A 15,944-nucleotide genomic window follows, 5' to 3' on the forward strand; every position below is an offset into this window, starting at 1 on the left:
TGCACGATCGCGCATATCTATGCACGATCGCTCATTTCTATGCACGGCTATGATAGCTTTCGCGAATGTGTGTTTTAGTGATTTTTTTCTTTTTAAACCTTGGCTAATATATATTTGTTGCCAAAGGCCAAAAATCAACATACAGTGGGGACTATTTTATTACTGTAAATCAAATTGTAGAAAACCTGTAGCTGGCTGCACAGTGAATGTGACATATTCATTAGTACATAACAATATTGTGGTGCAAGCAGGTTTTTTATTTTTTTGTTTGGTTTTGAAAAAGCCAGTTTGCACCCACTTGCATATTCACGCTCTTACAAGCTACATTTGAGCAGATTATATAAGTATACAAAGTAACTATTAAGGTTGTTCATATATTGAACATAAAATAAACACAAAAACATCGGTCAGACATTTATTGATCAAATATATCTTCATTTATTTGGTCAGCAGGAACAAGTAGGTACAGTCAATATCTTGGTGAGTCACAAAAATAGGATTGATGTGGCAAAAATAAAACACTCCTGCTCATAAGAGCTTACAATCTAAAGATACTTCTAATGAACTGTGTGTGCACAGGTTATAGCAGGAAACAAAGGGGAAGATGAATCAAGTAACATTTTCGTGCACATAAGGTTTACTTACACAATCATTTAGTATAAAGATCCATTCACAAAAAAAGTCTACACATCAAAATATAAAGAAAACAAGACATATGTGAAAAACCCCTCCCACCTCTACAAACCCCCTCCCACCTCTACAAACCCCCTACACATACATTTGTCAGCAGGTTTGTAAGAAAAATGCATTTGAGTCTAAATAAGCAAGCAAAATTAAAACAAGAGCAGATTTTAAACAAAACGATTGACATGTGTGAGGCTTTCAATGCAAAAAGAAAAAACACAATCATTGTGCAATAACACACAAACACACTTTACAAGGCCAAAAATATGCAAACATTTCCAGCCCACTTCCAAACACAGCCTGAGTGGTGTCTGGGGCAATTCAGCACAAAATCTCTTCTTCCCCCAAACCACACCATGCAAGGACTTAGTCACAAACCACCCGGCCTAGTAACAGGCCAAATCACTCCCTACTGCACATCTTTATATAAGCTAGGTTGTATTTGGAGCGCCAAACAAGGCCCCACACCCAATGAAGCCACACCCACCACTGACCTTAGTTTGGTCAGTGAAAGTGTTTTCACCTGATGAATCCTCTTCCTACCTGCATTAACCCTCGGTATACAGGCCCCACAAATCAGAAAGATATATACAGTGAAATGTACGTGTGCAGCATACAACAGAACATTGAGCAGGGATGTGAAAGGGAACCCCAATTGGAACCTTTATTGCTACTATGGTCACAATTCCCTCCAGATTCTCGCATGAGTTAAGACAGTCACATGACCACATCTTGTATGCAATACTGAAAATGACAAATCGATTTGACCAGTATGGTGAATTTCCCATCAATTGGCAAAACACTCCAGAAATCAAACATCACCAAACATTACACTCTGGGCAAAGCTGATTTACAAATCCTGCGACTTACAGTAAAGTTGACCATTTCAATGCAATTTTCAAGACATCTGACACAGATCTCTATGCAAATTGCCACTAAAGTAGTACATGTACTACTATAGAAATCAGTGTTTGAAACGCACCCATGTGGTCACTCTAATAGCAGACAATAGGGTGCGACTTTGCAGACGATTTACAACTTGCATGTTGTGCAAATCACATGCCAAGTCCCACTCAATGTGCACGCTATTGGAGCGTTCATATTGTTGTGGTTCAAACTTGGTAGGAGCCGCAAGTAATAATAGAGTAATGAATACACTACTTTTCATGCAATTTGCTGAGAGATCGGTGTTGATTGTCTTGCAAATTGCAGTTGAAATCACCATGTACCCTAACTTTGAAATCATGCAACTTCTATGCAAGTCACATGATGTGACTGTGGTGTCAATAACACCACTTAAAAATCTGCTTTAATGTGACCGGGTAGCCCCCAGTAACATTGTTTGCGATTGCCATGCAATTGGCATTACAGGCGACTTGCAAATCGTAGACCAAGTCGCACCCTATTGGCCACTGTAGGCTCTGTTCACATCCAATTGGATTGTGAACTCGTGCAACTTCACTGTAAGTTGGACAATTGCCGCATCGGATTAGATGTGACAGTGGTGTTGGCCCCCAGTAACATTGGGTGCAATTTGCCATGCAAAGAGCAAGCTGCTGGCCATGCCAATCACATGACAAGTCACATCCAGGGTGTGCATTTTCAGGTGCGATTTGTGCATTGACATCGTACCTGATATTGGATATAATGAATGTGAGTGTATTAACATACACCATTTGTTGCAGCGAGAGTTCAAAGGTATTTGAGAATTGTGGCCATTTATTAGCAATTTAACATCTAGACTCAAATAGAAATCGCAATGCTACACACAATTGAAAACACAACTAGTTAGTAATTCTCTAGAAAACACATTAAAATTGGCAACTTAAAGAGTAATTTTCAATTGCATATAGTGTGAGCGAAGCAGGAAAATCAACAAAGGAAATAAATCTTTGAAGGCGTGCGGTACCTGCCTGCTGGGATAAGGGTCTGCTATGCATTTGGGGGAAAAATGCACGCCAGGATTTGTGACAAGTTTGATGTGTGGATTCACCAACCAAGTCTTTTCTCTCTCTTTATCACTCTTCTGAATGTCTCTCTTTATCACTCTTCAGTATGTATCTCTTGCTCACTCTTCTTTGTCTCACTGGCTCGCTCTTCTCTCTCGCTCACTCTTCTGAATGTCTCTCTTTATCACTCTTCATATGTATCTCTCGCTCACTCTTCTTCATCTCACTCTTCTCTCTCTCTGTCAGCTCTTTGCTTGCCAAATCCTTCACAAAAGTGGGTGGAGTGTAAACCATCATTATCAAATCTATTAGTGATTCAGGCCCTTATCTTATCCCATTGTATGACATTCACATAAGGTGCAGCTTTGAAGGTGTTTCAACAGACAAGGCCTCATTCTAATTCACATTTTAGGGATCATTTAGACAGAAAGCAAAGATGTTGCCAGAATATGTATGTGAAGACAGCCACACACGGAGATCATGCTACTTCCTTGCTGTGGTTGGGATTCAAACCGACAACCCTAGAGTTATGAGGCAGCAGTGCTAACCACTAATCCACGGAGCTACATTGCTAACCCAGCCTGTATTTCTGTGCTGTGAATCAATCTTAGGTCCCTGGGCATGGTCAGTATAACTAGCCAGATATTTCCAATGTGACACAAATGTTGTGCTATGTTGCCAATTCACATGTATGATGGTTCTATGTATCCCAATACAAAGGATTGCAATACTAATACAGGCGTACCTCGGTTTACCAACGCCTCAGGGAACGTCATATTTGGGGTACAAATGTCAAACCATTTCAGTTAATTGGTCTGTTTACAAATGTTTGAATAATTTGGTATGGGCATGTGGCCTGGTATGGTTCAGGAGGGGGGGAGGCACTCGCTCGTCGTCGTCCCCCCCTTTCCTGACCTGCCGGGCTGCATGCTCGGATAAGTATGTGTTATGAATTTAGGGGGGTACCCCATGCTGTTTTTTATTTAATTTCAGCGTGGAGTTACCCCTTAACATCCATACGAGACCCGAAGGGCTTAGTATGGATGGGAGGGGGGACCCCACGCCAGTTATTTAAAGAACTGTTTATAAATCACTGCAATACTTTGACATTCAACTGTCAGTGGGGAAATCCGCCGACAGCTGAAACATGAGCGCTGCATTGGTTTTCACTACTAAAATGCTGCATGAGTTGATAACATAACTCATGCGGGATTGTAGGAGCGACAGCCATGTGTTAATGTTTCATCTGTCAGCGGGGTTCCCCACTGACAGCTGAATGTAAAATAATTCCCTTTATTGCATAAATAATAAAAAAAAAAGCGTGGGGTCCCCCCTCCCATCTGTACCAAGCCCTTCGGATCTGGTATGGATATTAAGGGGGAACTCCACGCTGGAATTAAAAAAAAAAACCAGCGTGGGTCCCCCTCAATATCCATACCAGACCCTTATCCGAGCATGCAGCCCGGCAGGTCAGGAAAGGGGGGGGACGAGCGAGCGCCCCCCCCCCTCCTGAACCATACCAGGCCACATGCCCTCAACATGGGGGGGGTGCTTTGGGGCAGGGGGGCTCCCCCCCCCCAAAGCACCTTGTCCCCATGTTGATGAGGACAAGGGCCTCTTCCCCACAACCCTGGCCGGTGGTTGTGGGGGTCTGCGGGCGGGGGGCTTATCAGAATCTGGAAGCCCCCTTTAACAAGGGGGCCCCCAGATCCCGGTCCCCCCCCCCTACGTGAATGATTCCGCGGTACACGGTCCGCAGACTCATTCACAAAAAAACTAAGTGTGGTGTAAAAAAAACACAGTACAGGGTCTTTGACAAGTCCTTTATTAAAACAATGTCCCCCGAAGTAGATCCAACGTCAATCGCGGCGGCGGCGACCCGAAAAAAGGAAAAAAAAAAAAAAGGTTCCGCTCCCGTCCAAGGCTTCCAGCCTAGTGAAGAAAAGCCTAGCTGACAGTTCTTATATAGGTATGGGCGGGGCCAGCCGGGGACATCATCCCAGTGACCCGCCCCATGTCACATGCTTGCTGTTCCCAGCTGGCCCCGCCCCATACCTATATAAGAACTGTCAGCTAGGCTTTTCTTCACTAGGCTGGAAGCCTCAGACGGGAGCGGAACCTTTTTTTTTTTTTTCCTTTTTTCGGGTCGCCGCCGGCGCCGTGATTGACGTTGGATCTACTTCGGGGGACATTGTTTTAATAAAGGACTTGTCAAAGACCCTGTACTGTGTTTTTTTTACACCACACTTTTTTTTTTTGTGAAGGAGTCTGCGGGAGCATCTACCGCAGACTCCTTCACGTAGGGGGGGGGGGCCGGGATCTGGGGGCCCCCTTGTTAAAGGGGGCTTCCAGATTCTGATAAGCCCCCCGCCCGCAGACCCCCACAACCACCGGCCAGGGTTGTGGGGAAGAGGCCCTTGTCCTCATCAACATGGGGACAAGGTGCTTTGGGGGGGGGAGCCCCTCTGCCCCAAAGCACCCCCCCATGTTGAGGGCATGTGGCCTGGTATGGTTCAGGAGGGGGGGGGGTGCTCGCTCGCCCCCCCCCCCCCTTCCCTGACCTGCCGGGCTGCATGCTCGGATAAGGGTCTGGTATGGATATTGAGGGGGACCCACGCTGTTTTTTTTTTAATTTTCGACGTGGAGTTCCCCCTTAATATCCATACCAGATCCGAAGGGCTTGGTACAGATGGGAGGGAAGACCCCACGCTGTTTTTTATTATTATTTATGCTATAAAGGGAATTATTTTACATTCAGCTGTCAGTGGGGAACCCCGCTGACAGCTGAAACATTAACACATGGCTGTCGCTTCTAAAATCCCGCATGAGTTATGTTATCAACTCATGCGGCGTTTTAGTAGTGAAAACCAATGCAGCGCTCATGTTTCAGCTGTCGGCGGAGTTCCCCACTGACAGTTGAATGTCAAAGTATTGCGGGGAATTAGAAACTGTTTTTTAAATAACTGGCGTGGGGTCCCCCCTCCCATCTGTACCAAGCCCTTCGGATCTGGTATGGATATTAAGGGGGAACTCCACGCTGGAATTAAAAAAAAAACCAGCGTGGGTCCCCCTCAATATCCATACCAGACCCTTATCCGAGCATGCAGCCCGGCAGGTCAGGAAAGGGGGGGGACGAGCGAGCGCCCCCCCCCCTCCTGAACCATACCAGGCCACATGCCCTCAACATGGGGGGGGTGCTTTAGGGCAGGGGGGCTCCCCCCCCCCAAAGCACCTTGTCCCCATGTTGATGAGGACAAGGGCCTCTTCCCCACAACCCTGGCCGGTGGTTGTGGGGGTCTGCGGGCGGGGGGCTTATCAGAATCTGGAAGCCCCCTTTAACAAGGGGGCCCCCAGATCCCGGCCCCCCTCCCTACGTGAAGGAGTCTGCGGTAGATGCTCCCGCAGACTCCTTCACAAAAAAAAAAAGTGTGGTGTAAAAAAAACACAGTACAGGGTCTTTGACAAGTCCTTTATTAAAACAATGTCCCCCGAAGTAGATCCAACGTCAATCGCGACGCCGGCGGCGACCCGAAAAAAGGAAAAAAAAAAAAAAGGTTCCGCTCCCGTCCGAGGCTTCCAGCCTAGTGAAGAAAAGCCTAGCTGACAGTTCTTATATAGGTATGGGGCGGGGCCAGCCGGGAACAGCAAGCATGTGACATGGGGCGGGTCACTGGGATGATGTCCCCGGCTGGCCCCGCCCATACCTATATAAGAACTGTCAGCTAGGCTTTTCTTCACTAGGCTGGAAGCCTTGGACGGGAGCGGAACCTTTTTTTTTTTTTTCCTTTTTTCGGGTCGCCGCCGCCGCGATTGACGTTGGATCTACTTCGGGGGACATTGTTTTAATAAAGGACTTGTCAAAGACCCTGTACTGTGTTTTTTTTACACCACACTTAGTTTTTTTGTGAATGAGTCTGCGGACCGTGTACCGCGGAATCATTCACGTAGGGGGGGGGGACCGGGATCTGGGGGCCCCCTTGTTAAAGGGGGCTTCCAGATTCTGATAAGCCCCCCGCCCGCAGACCCCCACAACCACCGGCCAGGGTTGTGGGGAAGAGGCCCTTGTCCTCATCAACATGGGGACAAGGTGCTTTGGGGGGGGGAGCCCCCCTGCCCCAAAGCACCCCCCCCATGTTGAGGGCATGTGGCCTGGTATGGTTCAGGAGGGGGGGGGGTGCTCGCTCGTCCCCCCCCTTTCCTGACCTGCCGGGCTGCATGCTCGGATAAGGGTCTGGTATGGATATTGAGGGGGACCCACGCTGGTTTTTTTTTTAAATTTCAGCATGGAGTTCCCCCTTAATATCCATACCAGACCTGAAGGGCTTGGTATGGATGAGAGGGGGGACCCACGCTGTTTTTTTTTTTTTTTTTTTATTGCGGACCTTTATTTTTACATTCAGCTTTCAAAAAAAATAATATCTAGACCTTCAAAATAAGTAAAATCATAACAGAAATAATTATAAAGGATAAGAAACAAAAATATAATCACTAAAACGAAGGAAATCTAATTAGATTACATGAAGATATGCTTAATGCTGTTTATTAAACACAGTAGTCGCGACCGAGTGCCGGCTGTCAGAGGAATCCACAATCAGATTCACCATTAGTCAGTGGCTAAAAAGCAAACGCCCATGGCAGAGGACTAAAAGGTGTTCTGCACATGCTCAGTTCTATCTGCCAAAGACACTGCACGGGCATCTAGATTTTTACTGTGTCGATTTCCTTGAAAAAAACGATTTTTAACACATTCTTAATTTTTTTGGAAATAGCAGATATTGTTTAAAGTGAAGTCCTGATATTTGGCAAAGCAAATTTCTAAGTGAACGTCTCTACAGTGATTTTTCATGGTGTTAGACGTGCTTCTTAGCAAGTCTGCTTTTGTGAGTCTGATTCCGGGCGTGTGTCTTTTTGTGAATTAGATTGGGCGTCTGCTTATGGGCTCTGCTCAATAGTGAATTAGGTTGCAGGGTAAAAAATGGACGGACGCCCATGAAAATTGGGGTTAAGCCCATAAATATGCGCCCACGCCCAGTAGTGAATCAGGGCCTTTATGTATTCATAGTACTTGTGTGGATGTCGTTATTGATTACAGAACATCAGAAGACTTCAAGTGACTCTGAATCCCTCCCAGTGTACAGCCGAGTCAGATTTAACCCCTTCATTACACTCACCTCTCCAGTCAGCAGGCTGAGGATCTCCAGGGTGAGCTTCAATATCGTCTCATTCCGGGGAAATTCCTTCCTTACAATCTTCACAAAACCCAAAGTCTGCTGATTGTCCATCATGACGTCCTTGTAGAGGTCCTTGTGTCCTTCTAAATACTCCCACTCCTCCATGGAGAAATAGACAGTGACACCCTGACACCTTATAGGAACCCGACACACACAATGATACAGTCACCATCCAGACACATCCCTTGTCTGTTACTGGAGAATGTCCCAGAATTCCCGGCACCGCTCACCTCTCCTGTCAGCTGATGGACCATCATGGTGGTCAGTTCCAGAATCTTCTGCTCTTTCTCCCTCTCAGGTATCAGAGAATGAGATGGAGGCACCATGGTGAGGCTCTGGGTTCTGCTCCATCCTCCTGAGATTGGCTCCCCACTAGACTTCTTCTTTACAACATAATCCTACAGATCAGGAGACAAATAAAACAATATTAATCACCTGACATCATCTAAATGTGTGCAAAAATAAAATGATCTATTGACCAGAATAGACAAGAGTGATGTCATGTGACCTCCCAGAATCCTCCTCACCTCTCCGGTCAGGTCTGTGTTTTATTAATAGAGATGAGAGTGATGTCATGTGACCTCCCAGAATCCTCCTCACCTCTCTGGTCAGGTCTGTGTGTTATCAATAGAGATAAGAGTGATGTCATGTGACCTCCCAGAATCCTCCTCACCTCTCCGGTCTAGTCTGTGTTTTATTAATAGAGATGAGAGTGATGTCATGTGACCTCCCAGAATCCTCCTCACCTCTCCGATCAGATTTGTGTTTTATTAATAGAGATCAGAGTGATGTCATGTGACCTCCCAGAATCCTCCTCACCTCTCCGGTCAGCAGGTAGATGATCTCCAGGGTGAGGTTTAGTATCTTCTCAGTCATGTGACTCCGGTCCTCCTCCATCCTCATTGGTGCCATCATGTGATCTATACAGGTCTCCTTGTAGACGGATAACTTTGGGAAATGAAAGTAAGAATGATTTGGATGGTATTGGTCACACAATAATAGGATGTGGATGTGAGGGGGGAATAGGAGGGTTGCTGGACATTGAAGAACTACTCCCTCATGGGAAGACATTTTGTTTGGACTGTTTAGTGTTTACTACAATTTTGAGGTCCGGGGCCCCTTTTCTCTGTTGGGTTTGTTTGGTCTCTGAACTGGTTTTGATGAGTTTTAGATCTGCAGACAAGGAATGATAAATCTGATCCTTCCTATGACTAGTTTGCTCTGAGGCAGTGCTGTGAGGTCAATGTCGGCTCATCATGCAGGGATGGTCACTTTACATCACCCGACGCCCGGGACATGTAGTTCTGGGGGCCGGGCAAGTATTGTTTTTAATCTTTATCCCTGCTGAGGGCAAGCCGCAGGGCTCTCCTTTCAGGTGCCAGCCTCTGCCACCCCGTGTGTGTGATCCTCTCCTGTACCTACTATGCTTCCCCGGCTCTGCTTGCCCATCTGTGGGCCCGAGTCAGCGAGTGCCGGAGGGTAGAGGGGATGGAGGAGAGCGGACACATTCACTCCCTTCTTGTCCTGACCCAGAAGTGACGTTATGACAGATTTCCCGACCATCGAGGCCGGCAAAGAATGTAATGCGGTGCGATGTGCACTACATTACATCCAATGGAGTACAGGGGAGACATTGGGGGTCTTTTAGACCCTGGATGTCTCAATAAAGAGAACCTGTCATCAAAAGTCATCACATAGAGGACTTTGTCCCCTTAAGTAATAATGTTTTTTTTAAATGCAAAGAATTAAAGTTACAACTAGAGATGAGCGAATCGAACCAGGCGAAGTGGAATTCGATTCGAATTTCAGGAAAAATTAGATTCGCGTCGAATCCGAATATTAGCCTACTTCGGGTGCGCAAATCGGATTTTTCCCGATCAGCCGGCAAAAGTGTCCCTGCAGAGAGCTCCGCTATTTCTGACAGTTCTCTGACAGTTCCTTCACATGTACAGCGGTTGAAACATTGTATCTATTTGTTTCCATTTAGGATACAGATGTTTTTATTCGGAAACAGATACAATGTTTCAACCGCTGTAAATGTGAAGGAACTGTCAGAAATAGAGGAGCTCTGCAGATACACTTAGCGGAGCTCTGCAGATACACTTTTTGCCGGTTTGGAATTCTTCTTATTTTCATCCTACTTCTTCTTCTTCTTCTTCTTCATCCTCATCCTCAGAAGAAGAAGAAGAGGATGAGGATGAAGAAGAAGAGGATGAGGATGAAGAAGAAGAAGTAGGATGAAAATAAGAAGAATTCCAAGCCGGCAAAAAGTGTATCTGCAGAGCTCCGCTAAGTGTATCTGCAGAGCTCCGCTAAGAAATAGCGGAGCTCTGCAGATACACTTTTTGCCGGCTTGGAATTCTCCTTCTTCTCATCCTTCTTCTTCTTCTCATCCTTCTTCTTCTTCTCATCCTTCTTCTTCTTCTCATCCTTCTCCTTCTTCTCATCCTTCTCCTTCTTCTCATCCTTCTCCTTCTTCTCATCCTTCTTCTCATCCTTCTCCTTCTTCTCATCCTTCTCCTTCTTCTCATCCTTCTCCTTCTTCTCATACTTCTTCTCATCCTTCTCCTTCTTCTCATCCTTCTCCTTCTTCTCATCCTTCTTCTTCTCATCCTTCTTCTCATCCTTCTCCTTCTTCTCATCCTTCTCCTTCTTCTCATCCTTCTCCTTCTCCTCATCCTTCTCCTTCTTCTCATCCTTCTCCTTCTCCTTCTTCTCATCCTTCTCCTTCTCCTTCTTCTCATCCTTCTCCTGCTTCTCATCCTTCTCCTTCTTCTTCTCATCCTTCTCCTTCTTCTTCTCATCCTTCTCCTTCTTCTCATCCTTCTTCTCATCCTTCTCCTTCTTCTCATCCTTCTCCTTCTTCTCATCCTTCTCCTTCTTCTCATCCTTCTTCTTCTTCTCATCCTTCTCCTTCTTCTCATCCTTCTCCTTCTTCTCATCCTTCTTCTCATCCTTCTCCTTCTTCTCATCCTTCTCCTTCTTCTCATCCTTCTCCTTCTTCTCATCCTTCTCCTTCTTCTCATCCTTCTCCTTCTCATCCTTCTCCTTCTTCTCATCCTTCTCTTTCTCCTTCTTCTCATCCTTCTCCTTCTTCTCATCCTTCTCCTTCTTCTCATCCTTTTCCTTCTTCTCATCCTTCTCCTTCTCCATCTTCTCATCCTTCTCCTTTTCCTTCTTCTCATCCTTCTCCTTCTCCTTCTTCTCATCCTTCTCCTTCTTCTCATCCTTCTTCTTCTCATCCTTCTCCTTCTTCTCATCCTTCTCCTTCTTCTCATCCTTCTCCTTCTTCTCATCCTTCTCATCCTTCTCCTTCTCCTCATCCTTCTCCTTCTCCTTCTTCTCATCCTTCTCCATCTTCTCATCCTTCTCCTTCTTCTCATCCTTCTCCTTCTTCTCATCCTTCTCCTTCTTCTCATCCTTCTTCTCATCCTTCTCCTTCTTCTCATCCTTCTTCTCATCCTTCTCCTTCTTCTCATCCTTCTCCTTCTTCTCATCCTTCTCCTTCTTCTCATCCTTCTTCTTCTTCTTCTTCTTCTCATCCTTCTTCTTCTCATCCTTCTCCTTCTTCTCATCCTTCTTCTCATCCTTCTCCTTCTTCTCATCCTTCTCCTTCTTCTCATCCTTCTCCTTCTTCTCATCCTTCTCCTTCTCCTTCTTCTCATCCTTCTCCTTCTTCTTCTCATCCTTCTCCTTCTTCTCATCCTTCTCCTTCTCCTTCTTCTCATCCTTCTCCTTCTTCTCATCCTTCTCCTTCTCCATCTTCTCATCCTTCTTCTCATCCTTCTCCTTCTCCTTCTTCTCATCCTTCTCCTTCTTCTCATCCTTCTCCTTCTCCTCATCCTTCTCCTTCTTCTCATCCTTCTCCTTCTCCTTCTTCTCATCCTTCTCCTTCTCCTTCTTCTCATCCTTCTCCTTCTCATCCTTCTCCTTCTCCTTCTCCTTCCTCATCTCCAAGGGCATTTAAATTAAAGGTACAGTGTTCTGCACTAATTTAAAGGCTCTCTGAAGCCTAGAAACCCTTTTTATAAGTTAACTTCGTAGCGAATAAATTCGCATCGAATCGAATTTCTTCCTCAAATTCGGCGAATCAGCCGAATCGAATTTTTGAATAATTCGCTCATCTCTAGTTACAACCAAGTACATAACTCCTCCCTTTAAAAAATTTTAAGGCCCCCCCCTCGCCCACATATATGCACACCCAAACGTAAGAGCACACGCTGGAGCTCCTACACGTGATAACATTGATTGTGATACACGTTACATATCGCCGGTCACACCAGAATGAGAGGATAATTCTAGGAGCAGACCTCCTCCGTACTCTATACTGATGACCTAGAAGGGGCTATAAATGTGTCACCTATAGATAATACCGGGGACTAAAGGTTGTCACCATTTCAGCACACACAACTTAAGGTTTGACATGTTGGATATCTATTTACTCGCTGCAACCTCGGCTTTTATATTTTTACACATAAATGGGTCATTTATTGCTTTTTTGTGCCCTGAAATTAACTTAAGTATATTTTTTAGTGAAATTTGGCATTTCCTAGACTTTGTGATAATATTTTGTGACATAAAAAAATAGAATTGCCGCTATTTTATTCTCTAAAGTCTCTACTTTCAGAAAATTGATATTTTGGGGGTTTTGTGTCATCTTCAGGTTAAAATGATTTTTTAAATGTGCAAAAAATGCAAAAATGGCTCTGGGAGTGAAAGGGAAAAAGGATAAGCAGGACACTTCCCTTTCCTGAGGAGCAGCCAATCGGTTCTCATTACACTGCAAGGAATCTCCCCTCCCTGCTAGTCCCCGGGTGCGGTGCTGGAGACAGGCGGGGGAGGGGAGGGGAGGAGGAGATAAACAGCGCAATGTTACACATATTAAATGTTTTAGTCGCTATAAAGCCCCATTTATTTTTTAACCCCCAGATATTCCTAAAAGAGCCTCAGATTTCTATACATTCTCTGTTACAAAGGAATGTTTTCTTCCTCCTGAGCAGCAATGTAAGGGGCTCTATGCTCCATACTCCTGACCCCGGCACTCCATCATTGTGTTGGCTGCATAGTGTAATGATTGCCCATTGGCTGCCTGTGTAGTGTCATCATTGCCCTTTGTAGGCCATGTATGGTCAGGATGGTCCTTGTCTTGTCTATTTATTGTCAGTGCTGTTTGTTTAGAGGACCATATTACTAGAATTTATCTCCACAATGAGGAGAATGTTCCGGCCCCGGAAGTGGGGGAATGTTCTGCCCCTGAAGGGGTTCATCTGGGTTCCCACACTATATATGTGTGTATCATCATCTGCTGGAGATAAAAGACGTCACAGTGATATGGAGGAAGAGGACGGACATGACTATGGAGGAAGAGGACGGACGTGACTATGGAGGAAGAGGATGGACGTGACTATGGAGGAAGAGGATGGACATGACTATGGAGGAAGAGGACGGACGTGACTATGGAGGAAGAGGACGGACGTGACTATGGAGGAAGAGGACGGACAGGACTATGGAGGAAGAGGAAGGACAGGACTATGGAGGAAAAGGATGGACATGACGGGGGGTTACTGGGTGTAAATAGGAAATAACATCTTATTACCTCCTCTGCTGCCACGTCCACCAACGTCTCTGATCTGCTTCCTCCCAACTCACCTCTCGGAATGGCCTGTCTGTACCTGACATCACTTCCTGTCTGTACCTGACATCACTTCCTGTCTGTATTCCATGGAGAAGTCCTGTCTGGGGAGAAATAAGATCACCATCTTGTGGAGTTCAGAGGAACTACAGCCCCGAGAAACATCCCCTAATAACATTCCTGCATTGTATCTACCTTACAGAGATACCAGGGAAGATCAAAAAAACCTAAAAAATGTAAGAAACAATAAACCTAACTCTTATGCAACCAACTATTTATATAATATATTTCACTACAGATAGAAAAGTCTTAAAGACACAGAACACAAGATAAAAACAAAATACATAATAAAACAGAGACCTCCAAAACAGATCTTTTTGGGTAAAAAAAATGCAAAAATACATCATAAAGTATAAGAATATCTATCAATCCACTGATAATGAAGATGTTAGACATAAATGACAAGGATGTAATGGTCACAGAGGAATGGTGGTGGAGATCTCTCAAAGTAAGAACACTTCCTTGAATGGTTCTATAAATAAAGAATGAATCCTGGAGGGAATAAAGCTGTAAAGCAATAAATATTATATAAACTGGGCCATCCACTTCATCCATAAAGACATTGTGATTGAAGATCTTCTAGATCACATAGAAGGAGGACTCATCCATGATTTCATACATTTGTTTGGAAGGATAGAACAATCCTCAGAAGGGAACATGTAGGATGACAGGAAAGGCTCCTGACTGGTGAGATCCTCCAAACATAATGATGACATCCATGAACTGGAGCGAGCTCGTTGGGGTGATAAAGCCAATCTGGAAACACTGTGTAGACGTTCTCCAAGAACTCAGCACACTCCAGGTGTGGAGAAAGTCTCCAGGTGGGTTTAGCCTGTCATTTATCATAGGTAGAAATGTCCACACATGGACTTCCACAGGGACCCCCAGACTACATATAGAACCTGTACAGTGTCCCCTGTAATGAATTGCTTCCCACCAGGCCTATAGCAGAATGACAGCTGAGCGGGATCTCTCCCATCCTGGGTGGACATCATATGAAGTCCTCCAAGTCTAGTGGCTCTGCTGTATCCTGATATGTCACCTGCTGTGTCCACCAGATGACAAATCATTGTACCAGGCCAGCCCAGTACCATGTGATTGCTATGGCCAATCACAGTGATCACATGATAGTTGTACACAATGAATGGCTTTCATTCATAGCCATCCATTGTGTACTATTGTGATGATCTCTGTGATTTGTCTCTGGCTCACTACCTCTGCTGGAAGTTCACTCCAAGCATCAACTACTCTTTCAGTAAAATAATACTTTCTGGGATTAGTTGTGAACTTTCCTCCAGTTAGTTGGAGGTCATGTCTTCGTGTTCTTCATTTTGGTTTTATATTGAAAATCCTGGCGTCCTGAACCTTATTCACTCCCTTGTTGTATGTAAAGGTTTCAGTCATGTCTCCCCTTTCCCTTCTCTCCTCCAGACTGGACATGTTACATTCCTGAAGTCTCTCCTGATATCACTATTTGTATTCCCCGTCTCTGGACTCGTCTCTTATCAGTACCTTTATGTAAGTGAGGTCTCCAGAACTGGACGCAGTATTCTAAATGAGGTTGCTGGTGACCCCTCTAGTGATATAAAGATCTATATAGGGGAATCGGGACCTCCTTCCTCCTGCCGGTGACCCCTCTAGTGATAGAAAGATCTATATAGAGGAATCAGGACCTCCTTCTGTGATGATTGTGTGCAATAGAGGCATAGACGTTGTACATGACAGCCATCTTGTTAGGTTTCAGCCATGTTCCCTTCTGTCCTCCCTCCTCCCTTTGTCCATGGAATGCATAGCTACAAGTTGACGGAGGTCAACAGGATCTCTTATCCTAAATAAAACACAGATAGATCAGCTCCAGGGCTGTAAACCTCTAATTAGTCTGGTTCCAGGGGGTTTGCTGGAAAACCACTTCCCTCTGCCCGGTTGTAAAACAATAACTCAGTCAGTCATGACCTGTTAGGCCATTAGAGCAGAGCGTGCCATAAAACGTACATTCCACAAAAGTCATTTTTCATACAATTTATAAACTTCAGCAGGAACTGGGCACATTAATATGAAGTATATATACAGATAGATCATTTTAATGAGTCACACAAGACCTTACATTACTATGTTAGTGCCTAGAAGAGAGAAGAAGCAGTCTCTTTCCTCCTGGGTGACAAGGGTACGCTATGTTTGGTATCTTTGTGTTCCAAACAGGGGCAGACTGACAACTCATGGGGCCCCTGAGCAATAGGGGATCATGGGGCCCCTGTGTCCTTGCCCAAACTCAAAAAAGCCTATGAAAAAGGTACCAGGAGCATCTCATGGGGCCCCCTACTCACCCCAAGCCCTCGGGCAGTGCCCGAGTTTCCAAATGGTCAGTCCACCCCTGGTTCAGAATATATT

At 45.1% G+C, this 15,944-nt stretch overlaps 2 protein-coding genes across 2 annotated transcripts in view; one reads left to right on the forward strand and one right to left on the reverse strand.

The window, feature by feature from the left end:
• Positions 1–15,944, forward strand: part of LOC149460606 (uncharacterized) — a 345,151-nt gene that overhangs the window by 153,098 nt on the left and 176,109 nt on the right. The gene's annotated exons all lie outside the window — the stretch shown is intronic.
• On the reverse strand, positions 403–13,590 carry LOC149460613 (oocyte zinc finger protein XlCOF29-like). Its single transcript, XM_089679428.1, has 4 exons — positions 13,461–13,590; positions 8,684–8,812; positions 7,805–8,262; positions 403–2,897 (listed from the first exon to the last, which is right to left on the reverse strand). The coding sequence occupies exons 2-3, from the start codon at positions 8,777–8,779 to the stop codon at positions 7,999–8,001; spliced, it is 360 nt and encodes a 119-aa protein (XP_089535554.1). The 5' UTR covers positions 8,780–8,812; positions 13,461–13,590; the 3' UTR covers positions 403–2,897; positions 7,805–7,998.

The sequence above is a fragment of the Staurois parvus genome, unplaced genomic scaffold (genome assembly GCF_062004578.1).
Source record: "Staurois parvus isolate SC_StPar_1 unplaced genomic scaffold, SC_StPar_1.0 ptg000224l, whole genome shotgun sequence".
In the NCBI taxonomy this organism is placed as follows: Eukaryota; Metazoa; Chordata; class Amphibia; order Anura; family Ranidae; genus Staurois; species Staurois parvus.

Excerpts from the sequence above, each read along its gene's own strand:
- LOC149460613 (XM_089679428.1), bottom strand. The coding sequence starts at position 8,779 with ATGATGGCACCAATGAGGATGGAGGAGGACCGGAGTCACATGACTGAG. Across the intron at positions 8,263-8,683 it reads TCTACCTGCTGACCGGAGAG|GATTATGTTGTAAAGAAGAA; the intron begins GTGAGGAGGATT and ends CCTGATCTGTAG.